This window comes from Buceros rhinoceros, unplaced genomic scaffold (genome assembly GCF_000710305.1).
Source record: "Buceros rhinoceros silvestris isolate BGI_N320 unplaced genomic scaffold, ASM71030v1 scaffold14564, whole genome shotgun sequence".
NCBI classification, from domain to species: domain Eukaryota; kingdom Metazoa; phylum Chordata; class Aves; order Bucerotiformes; family Bucerotidae; genus Buceros; species Buceros rhinoceros.
In genome coordinates, this window is record NW_010410178.1 from 17,326 (window position 1) to 28,303 (window position 10,978).

The 10,978-nt window shown below is 38.0% G+C and overlaps 1 protein-coding gene across 1 annotated transcript in view; it reads right to left on the reverse strand.

The window, feature by feature from the left end:
- NAA15 (N(alpha)-acetyltransferase 15, NatA auxiliary subunit) overlaps positions 1 to 10,978 on the reverse strand; it is a gene marked incomplete at its 5' end in the record, with an annotated part of 24,786 nt that overhangs the window by 4,779 nt on the left and 9,029 nt on the right. Inside the window, 8 exons of the mRNA XM_010135520.1 lie at positions 91 to 234; positions 958 to 1,056; positions 1,614 to 1,722; positions 3,761 to 3,954; positions 5,097 to 5,310; positions 7,465 to 7,593; positions 9,375 to 9,527; positions 10,421 to 10,590. Coding sequence (XP_010133822.1) covers positions 91 to 234; positions 958 to 1,056; positions 1,614 to 1,722; positions 3,761 to 3,954; positions 5,097 to 5,310; positions 7,465 to 7,593; positions 9,375 to 9,527; positions 10,421 to 10,590 — 1,212 coding nt within the window. The remainder of the gene's footprint in view (positions 1 to 90; positions 235 to 957; positions 1,057 to 1,613; positions 1,723 to 3,760; positions 3,955 to 5,096; positions 5,311 to 7,464; positions 7,594 to 9,374; positions 9,528 to 10,420; positions 10,591 to 10,978) is intronic.

A 10,978-nucleotide genomic window follows, 5' to 3' on the forward strand; every position in this document is an offset into this window, starting at 1 on the left:
TACATGACTGGTGCTGATACTGAGATGCCGTTGATACTGAGATGCCGAAGCACAGAAAATACAGGGCAGAAAAAGATAAAGGCCAAATACCTGATAACCTATGTGGTAGTGAGTCATAGTTCTTTTTAAGGAAAGCTTCATTGAAGTTCTTTGGATTAGTTGCTCCAAAAAGCCGATTCATTTCTTGGTTTAACACTGTTCTAACTACATCAGGCAGATCCTTACTTTCAGATACTATTGAATTGGAAAAATAGAAGTTAATTGATGTGAGCACAGGTAATCACAGCAAGATCTACTTTATGCATTTATTGTAATACTTGTCATGTTTATATTATTAATATAATTTTAAAAATTCAAACGAAGATGCATGACATTTGAAAAGGTAAATAACTGGATCTTGGAAAAAGTCTAACTGTGACAGTTTTCTGATGCTTAGAAAAAGCCAAAGCTTTCTTACTCCAATACACTCTCCCCCTTACTGATTACAATCTATTAGACTAAAAGTCAGAGGTCCTACAAGTCTGTTCTTACATGTGTCTAGTCCGTAGCCATCAACATGTAGGGTGATTTCTGGGGCAAGGAAAGGCAGAGAATCTTTTCAACCTTCTAACACAAAGGACAGAATTCTAAGCCTTCGCCTCACACACAAGCTGCCAGCAGAAAAGCCAGACTCGCCACCCTGCAGTTTCCAGTACTTCACTCACTCTTCCAGGGGTTCACCATACTACTCAGTCTTAAAAAGACTTACTGATACTTGTTGGAATAACTACTAAATCCATCTGCAGTTATAACATACTCCAATTTAACATGCATCAGCTGTTTAAAAGGCTAGTACATGTATTAAATATTTTTAATTAATTGTCCTAATAGTCTATAAACTAGAAGTCAATGGCTGCATGCAGGTTAGGTATCATCTGAAAGCACGTACGGATGAAGGGCTATCAAACAGATACGTACCACTGCTGAAGAGATGAATCATACACTCGTGAAGCCAAGGATGACTAGAATCAATAGCAAAGGCTCTCTTCACAGACTGAAGCATCAGAAGGAACTTCTCTGGAAAAGAAAGTGTTAGCAAATGTTCAAACACCCATGGTTGGAACTCACTGCATTATTTTCTCATTGAAATGAGAATGATCAGAAGGAAATAAAGCTGAGTGTTTGGCAACAGCCTTTTTTTCCCTAATGAGTGTTTATTTAATCAGTGAATTCAGTCTGTTAAACTAGTAAGTACGTTTGAACCTAGAAAGTTCTCAAGGCATAATATTTAACTGATACCAGAATTCAAAAGTGCTTCACAAGACCGGTTCTCCGTAGCATCTCTACACCACTTCTTTACATCTGCAAGCTACAGATACAAACGAGTAGGGCAAAAGCAAGCTGGGAGAATTAACTACAGCCTCATGGCTTATAGTTGTAAATGCAACAAAGAAAGCGGATAATCACCAAATCTTCCAGCTTTGGTTTTTCACAGACTGCTCAAGTCTGGGGTGTCGGTCCAACGGAAAGTTGTGCAGGACCGACTCCTCCTATCTCACCAATAATTTTTGCTTAAACCAATACGCATCTTCACGAACCCCAAATTGCTTTCTTTCATTAGTTTTCTCACCTACCTTTTCGAAAATAAATTTCGAAGGCAAAAAGATGCGTCTCTATTTTGTTCTTCACTAAATTCTTCAGGGGTGTTAAAAATTTAATGGCTTCTTCCAAAGGTGCTTCAACCTACAGATTCGAGGAAGTGACACACCACTGAGTCACAACGTTTAAACCTAATAACTCTATAACAACAGAATTAGCTATTTCTGAGTCATACCAGCGAGTTACTCTCTCTGGGCAATGCCTAAGATGCTTACTTAGAACCTCTTCAGTTACAAGTTTTACATCTTTCACTCAGTATTAGTCTAAACACATAACTGCCAAGTCTAAAAAAATTTTGCTTTTTGATGGTTACAAATGACACTTTCCTACAGAGATAAAAGTCTTTGCCTTCTATCATACATCAGGAGTAAACGCAGCTGCAGCTGAACCTGCATTGCCATGGGCCAATCCATACACACAGGCATGAGATGTCGGTAAACGGCCTCTTTATGCCCATGACAGAGTCTGTTCACGTTAGCTTCAGCGGCCAGGTCACAGCAACGTTCCCAGCCAAGATTCTAACAGCAGCCTGAAGTAACTAGATATGGATCTCGGACTCCTGGTCTTAGCTAGCATAATCCAGAGAGCAGACAGCTGTAAAGCAAATTAGTTCTGTGCAAGAATTCTGTAGCTCTCTCATCTGGAGGTTAGGGATAATTTGAACAAATCTGTTGCCTTCATATTTACATTTTTATGAACATAAGCTACTAAGAATCAGATAGGGAATTTAATTGTTGTCTGTCAGTAACAGTTTAGTAATGCTGAAGCAATACACTTCACTGCAAATAACTGAGTTGAAGACAACAATGGATACCTTACAGAGTTCCTGCTAACCAACTACTACAGCAGTTTTCATTAAGAAATGGCTTAATTACTGCTGTTACGAGTTTGAATAAACAGTCACAACTGTGCACTTAAAACTATTTGGAATCTATAACGAAACAGATTTTAAAGCTATGCCTTCAGTGCCACAGCTACATATCCAAAGAAGTCCAGGGGCAACTGTTTCAGGAACACTGCTAGTGACCAGCTATGGCAGGAATGGTGCTCGGCACTAGGAACCAACTGAATTCGGAATGTCTGTATCACCATTCTGATACTAAATTTGGAATATAATTGGGGAGCATTTGCCAAAGGAATGTATTACACAGCTGCAACTACTCCCTATCATCTTGGGGACTGCCTTGATTTTCCTGGGATATCCCATGACATCCCTCTACTCCAGAACTCAATTTCCACACGTGCCATTGCGACCATTTCAATCTTAACTCGCCCTGCTTTAGAGTGCTGCTTCTTGCACCCAGGCAGATAAGCGATCGGAATACCAACAATATTCTTAAATGACTAGTCAAGTCTTTTCACTTTCTTCCGGGCTACAGAGTGATATTCAGTGTCTCAGCTTTCAAATACCACTCCCTCAAGAGCAAGTAATATTCACAGTGTATAATGTGAAAATACCAAACACCATACCTACCAGTATTTGGATACTAAGACTAGTATTACTATAAATTATTTTTTCTAGTGTGTGAATATATATTTACTTTTCAAGTGTTTTCCTGCTCCTTATAGGCACAATTTCTACCACAAGAATAGTATTCCATGTCACCTCTCCTTTATGTATCTCTCAGTTCTTAATCCAGATCTCAAAATTAATCTCAGTTTAATCTAGTTTTATTTCCAAACAGCTTCTTTTTTCCTGCCCATTCAGAACAAATCCAAACAAATGTTTCAATGCCTCCTCTATGCTTATAAATAAAAAATATGATGGGACATAAAGAGTGAATGATAATCACCTTACATACAGAATAGAAAGACTTCCATCCGATCAACTAGAAACAGGGTACAATCAACAAGTTAGTGCAACACACACACGAATATAATTCCGCCTGTAGCAAATCTCTAGAACCTCAATCACTGCCTTTGAGAACTAGGCACAAAAGCTGTGATTTCATCACGACAGCAAATCCAAAAAACTATTTCTAGAACAGAATTCTTTTTAAAATGCCGTCTGTGAAGAGAAGCCATACAAAAAATAAGCAAGTTATCTGGCTTTCAAAATTGTATGTGTCCGCTGTCACTGTTCTGGAAATTTCTATTACTTTATTATTACACTGGTAAGCACCTTCGCCAGTTTCTCGGGGATAAGTTCTTCTTTCGGTCCTCCGATTTCTTCGTCATCGTCATCTTTCTTCTTTTTCTGGTTCCTCTGTTGCTTCTCTTTCTCAGCATTCTTCTTCTCTTCCTCCAGCTGTGCTTTCTTCTGCGCTCTTCTCTGCTTATTTCGTAGCTTCTTTAGCTCCTTGTCAGACATATTCGCTGTACACATGCAAAGGGCAAAACCAGACAACGTTGATGGCTAATATTAACAGCTTCAGTCAGTTGTCAGACACCATCTTCTGTAAACCGTATTCACTACCTAGTAACGCTGCCATTACATTTTTAAAAGACTATTTACTATCGATAGATTATTTTACAGTCCACACTGCTGCTCCATAACGCACAAATTCCTTTGTGAAATCAGGGCAATAGGATTTAGAACAACAGTGTAACATGCTGAGGGTGGGACAAAGTAATTACTGCATGTCCCCACAAATCCAGTGCCAGGAGTAAAAGTGCACATCAATACACATTGATTTATTCCTTAGGCATTACACAACACAAGTTATGTTTAATGTAGTAATTAAACAGTCTAACAAAAATAAGGTGAAATAGTCACAATTCGGCATAGGCAGTTCCAGCTTTGCTTTTAATGCCCTACAGACACGGTACGCTCGATTCCTATTCAGATTCTCTTCTCCCTCCAATTAACACATGGAGAATCAACTTAAAACACATCAGAAAGTGGCTACAAAAAATTCCATTATACTCCTACTTGTCTTAATTTGAACCTGAAGCCACACAAATGAACTGAGATGGAATATTAAAACTTGACAAATTCCTCTTGAAGGATTTAATAGCCTCTATTCATATCATTTGAAGTTCCCCCAAGCCATCGTCACTTAAGTTGCTATCCAACCAGAGACGAGAGGGGGGAAAAAAAAGATACTAATGGATTTAAGCATTATTTTTACATCAGAGGCATGAGATGATAAAATTTAAGCTGCTACTTAGTCAAATTTTTGCATACTGATAAAACGCCTATAAAGAGCTACCACCAAGCACACCTGCCTCAATCTTATTTCCATGGATGAGTAACCATGATACAAGCATGTTTTTTCTTAAGAATTACAACTGTCACTACAAAAAACATCACTGGATTTTAATAACCACAAGAAAACCATTTATTAGTTTAATTTTCAGCCCAACATGTATTTTTTACACTCAGGCCAAGTTATGATTTGCCTACTTAGAGTTGTGACAAGACTCTTACTACTGCCCACTGTAAGAATGCTGGATCTTCATAAAACATCCACCAATTAGTGAAACTGCACATTTAATAACTCCTGAGGGTTGAATACCTGTATCAGCCTCGTGTTCTTTATTTTCATCTGTTAGGGGATTATCATGAAGCTTCAAATAGATCTCTATGGCAATTCGTGCTGCTTTGAAGTAGAATGGATGTTGTCGAAGCACATCTTCTAATTTTAACAAGTCCACATAAGACCTAAGGGTGATCTTCCTCATACAGTAAGTGTGAAAGTCAAACTGGTCGTCCGTGATTTCTACAAAATGCTAACATGACACAACATCACGTGACATTATTTAGCAAGTATTAACAATCAGATACTAACCTTGACTTTTTTAATAAACTCCTCCCAAGGGAATAATTTAGTAAAAGCCTGATGTTAGACAAATACACCCCAACTTTCAGAAAGCTGACTTAACAAAACCCTCCCAAAATAAAGTCATGGTGAAAAGAACAGAAGGTATCTTAGGTCAGATCCAAAATTCTCTCACTTTAACATTTTTGTAACAGTCACTACCCTCTGACAATTCACATTTTAAGGGACAAAGACTTTACATTCATTGTATTTAAACAGCACTTGTAGATTTTTCTTCTATGAAATCCTCTACTTTTTTCAGTCAAAAGTATAATTTTCACTTTCATTAAATACTGTGGCATTGGACTCCACACTTAAAACCACACATGGTGTAAGAAAGTACTTCCTTTTGTTCAAGTTCCGCTTTCCTCATTGTCACCTGATGGTTCCTTGCTTTTGTTTGAAAAGCAGTGAAAAGTCATTGCCCTCTTCACTTCTCCGTGTACGCATGATCTCATACAACTTCATCCCTAAACTCAGCTGTTGCTTGTCAAAGCTGAGGATAAAATAGTAAGCATGACAAGCTAATTGCAGTCTCTGCATGTCAAAGTTACTCCACAGCACATATTTTACTAGCAGATTTTTAAGGGGTGATATTCAGATGTACACACATTTAAATAACGGAAGAAAAGTACCACTTCTCTAGTCACTTAACTCCCAATGCTGTCCTTTTCACTCCTGCTGCAAACCATCACAGAAGCGTTTGCAGCAGTGTCTATTATTGTTCCAGGATTTTTCCTCAGCAGCAATAGTTCATGTAAGACCTTTTACTACATTACGTACAGGCAAAGAATGCTTCTCGTCCCTCCTTCACCAATTACACTGTTGAACAGTATGTTTTATGTGCCATTTTAACACTGACTATTGAGACAGTGTAAGTGTTGTCCTTGCACTATTCCCTCCCTTTCTGTGACCATTTAAGGATATATCAAACAACGGAGACCCTAGAGAGACACCTTAGTAATCTCCAGGATAAACTCCTTTTCTTGTAAAAGCTGATTATTTGCTCCCACTCTGTTTTCCCTGCCATGAAGCAGCTATTAATCCATGAGATCAACTTCCCTTCTTTTTCTGAGACAGTTTAGATCCTTTACAGGGTGAAGGATGACATCAAAAGTGCTTCTGAAATCCAGAACACATTTTATCAACTAGACTGACTCAAGCATAACTAGCACCTCTAAAAGATTTAAAGAGGCACTTTTTCTTACAAAAGCTTTGTTCGTGTTTTCTGAATGCAACATATTTGTCTGTGTCATTTCTGATCTTTATGACACCTTCAATCAATTAATCCAATATATAAAGATAGTAACTTAATTCCTTAGAAATGTTTTTAGGGTGGCCTAAGTCAGCTCTTCCATTTGCTGACCTCTTCTGGTACCCGAGACAATTTACAAGACTAGTAGTTTCTTACACAAATTCTTTTCAAAGGATTTTACTCGACTTCATTTAAAGGATTTGCGTCAACAGAGCATGGTCCTGGTGAATCACTTAGTTGATTTGTTCTAATCTGAGAGTATTTCACCAGACTAGTCTCCTCTGCTGAAAAGCATCAATGTTGAAATCTCCCTGAAGCTCTCTATTTGCAAAGAGGAGTAGCTTCCTACTAAGTTCTCCTCTCTGAGCACCTCATTTAACCCCCAGCTGTCTTTTTGAACGTGTTTAAAGAAACCAAACCCATGCTTTTATTTTTTTAGAAGTTGTGCATTCAAATTTTTTTGTTTGCCTTACTATGGATCTGCATTTAAAGTGCAAGTATCCCCCTTTTTCGGATACAAGTTCTACTTTAAGAAGTCTTAATACTTCTAATAGCTTCTTTTAAACTGTAGCTTAATATTGTTCTGGGTTTTTTTGTTTTTAAGGAGAATATATTGAATGTTTTTGAAAGTTTTTTACATTTGTTCTCTCCCTCTAAAACATAGTGGCTTAACAATAATCAAGACAACATGGAACAAAATCTCTCCTGAAGCTAAATGAAGCAAACTCTTAGTCCTCAGAAAGGAAACCCATTAGCACAGTAAATTTAAACTAGTGTTTTCCAAGCCAGACAGTTTAACTAGATACGTACTCTCTCAATTTCATGGCATTTCTTAAGTGCTTCCCCGAATTTGTTCATTGCCTTATAAGCTTGCGCACATTCTGTCTGAAACCACATGCACTGCATTTCATTCAGGTTCTCTACTGCTGAGGTTCCTTCCTAAAAGCAAAAAACAGCATTACAAAACCAAAAAAAAGTAAGTCTCATTCAATTTGCCAATTAATGCTTCTAATTAAAAGCACAAATAAAGAGGCTATCAAAAGAATACTAAATTTCAAAACTAGAGTCCTGAGACTCAGCAATGCCACAAGTCAAGATGGACTTGCTTTGTTCATTAATCAAAAAAAAAACCACCAAACATTCCTCTGTGTTCCACTTACTGGAAGAGTCAGAAATACACAACGAATAGCCACATTGCAGCACGAAGAAAAAGGACGGGAAAGTTCCAGTATGTGACCACTCCTAGCAGGCAGTGGCAAAGCAAAAGGAATGCTGGTAGCTTTGACACCTTCCGATTCAAAAAAGGAGATTACAGTTGTCTTTCAAATCTGGTATTTATATATACTCGTGCAGATCTGCAGAACTTACAGCATGCTTTTCATGTCCAAGTCAGCTACTTGGGGTGGATGCAGCTGCTCTGACTTCATCTAGCAAACCCCAGGCTGTTTGAGAATAAGCCAAGAGCCAAAGTGGGAACAATGACAGATACTATTCAAATAGGAGGGTAAGGAGGATGCCCCAAATGAGACAGAAAGGCAGTCTTCAAACCAGTCTGATTTAGGCAGCTAAAAATCAGAAAAACTTAGTTCCATTTTCATTATGCTTAATTTAGCTTGTCTTTACTTATTGTTTTTTAATTAAGAAGCCTGTAATTTGAGCAGTAGACACAAGATCAAAGGAAGATGAAAAAGAGTACACAGAGCAACATCAAACTATATTTTTCAAGTTCACTTTTGGGTAACTGGTATGTCTTAAAGCTGCTTAAGGCATTGAGAGAGGTCAATTAACCTAGATCCATAGCAGTTTTATATTAAAAACTCCACAAAGCTGCTGAGCTTATAGAAAACAGAACTTTCGCACCCTCCGTGTTTGCCTGCACACAGCCTCCATTTCACAATAACTCCTCAGCCTTCCCCCAGCCCCCACCCCTGGTCTACCTGCCTTACTCCACGTTTCTCCTGCTCTTCAAGAAAGAAGAGAAAAATGGGAACAAACACAAAAGGCTTTACTGCCTCAGGTAGGTCCCAATAGCTTGTTCCCTGCCTCCCACTGACCACTAATAAATGATATTGCCAGCATTCTAAAACTCTCATTTGCCAAATATTCTGGAAAGACTACATTAAGCTGTTCTGACTTTCAGTTACGAAAGAATAACAGCAAAAGAACTCAATTTTAAAAAGTAACTAACTGTGAGACCATCAAACCTATCAGAATGGGTTACTGCAGGGACAAAAATTGATGCATGAAATTAAACGATCTGCGTAATGCAAACTTTTTCTGCCAGCTAACTGGGCATGGGTAAGCAGCTAAAAAAAAAGGTACAATATGCAGATTCTCTTCATCACTGTTAAACATGGCCTTAGGGGTGAAAGCTTGTTCACAAGAGGAAGACAAGTCAGAATCCTCTCACCTAGTAGCCACACAGAAATTTTGTTCCAAGTCTTAATTCTCTAACTTACTACAATTAGAAAAAACTAAAAAAAAGATACACAGGCAACTTTAGCTGATCTTTCAAGGACCCTGTAGAATCATCATGAAATCCAAAGATCACTTTGAAAAAATAATTTTGTGAGAAGTACTGTTAGCAAAGCAAGCAATCATAGTTGCTCTGAACAGTACTTAAAGATTAAAGGTGAGTAGAAAGCTAACACAAAAAATTATTCCACAATAATAGACGAGGCCCACATTATTCAAAGGAGCTATAGTTAAAGGCAACAAACCCTTGTAAACTTAGAACACATTTCCTCTGCTTCTTTAATGGAGTTTGCTTTCAACATGTATTTTGCACATTTGGAGTTAATAAATCTGTCTGCTGTATCCAAAGCCTGAGCCTCATCCATCCACCTTGCAGCTTCTTTAATATTTCCAGCATGCTGAAAGAGATAGAAATTCAAGTTAGATTCAGTAATTATAAAACATGCATGTTTTATCTACTCACTGTCTAATATAATTATTTAAAGACATCTTATAATAAACAGCTCTCTTCGGAAAGCAACAGATCTTCAAAGAAAAAGAAGCAGAAAAATCGCTTTCCCTTGTTATGGAATTACATGTCTTCTGGTGCTAGATGTTTTCCCCCAAAATGCTTAAATGACATTTTGGATAATCCTATTGAGATACAATACCACAGTGTAGTTCAGAAATAGGAAAGCAACAGATCTTCAAAGAAAAAGCAGCAGAAAAATCGCTTTCCCTAGTTATGGAATTACATGTCTTCTGGTGCTAGATGGAAAGCAACAGATCTTCAAAGAAAAAGAAGCAGAAAAATCGCTTTCCCTTGTTATGGAATTACATGTCTTCTGGTGCTAGATGTTTTCCCCCAAAATGCTTAAATGACATTTTGGATAATCCTATTGAGATACAATACCACAGTGTAGTTCAGAAATTCTTTAAGCAGATAAAAAAATGGGGTAAGAACAGGTGCAAGCCAATTAAAATGTGAACTAAATTCATTAGGGTAATTTATAATACGAAAAATCTAATTGTAAACTGAGAATTCACATTTGCAGTATATTTCTTCTTTATTGACTTAAAAACCTTCATAGGGGCTTACCTACATGCAATAAAAAACCCAAGCAGCCAAACAATACCCTTATCTAGAAACTCACTAAAATTCACTGTGCAATTTTCCACGGATTCTCTGTGTCTCTTGCCTGATACACTGAAGCTTCACACTTCAATGTTCACATCAAAAACATTACACGAAAGTCTAAGCGTGTCCATTGTAACAAATGAATGACCTCTGGTCACTAAGAGCCAGACTTACCTTGTAGATTTTTGCCTTCACAAGGAAGAGTTCTATCAAAGTGGGGGTACTTTCTATAGCAGCATTTATATATTCTAGAGCCAGGGACGGCTGTCCAATTTTATCGTAATGTTGAGCCAAATAATACTGGACCCAAAGTAAAGTGGTTGGAGGTTCTTCTTTACCGTCATCTGGAGGGAGGAAAAAATCGAGAGTGGTTTTTTGTGCAGTTGTTATTAACACAACGTGCCAGAAGCAGAGTGCTACAAATACAGCCACTGGAGTTAATTCTGCCTCTGTAGCAAAGTGACAGAGCGGACCCAGGAGTGCTTGCAAACACCTGAGTCCAGGTAAGTCCATCAGCTTCTAAGTCCATGGTTTGACAAGACCTGAACATACACCGTTCCCTTCTCATACTCTGGTTTCAAGGGAGAGGAAAAGTGAGTTAGTGGGTCAGAAAGGAGTTGCATTTTCTTTCAACTAGTCCCTTAATCAGGGCAGCCAGATGTGCAGCGCATGACCTGGAGTCCTTATTTAAAACTGTTTTAGATGAAGGGTATAGCAGAGTCCTCATGAACA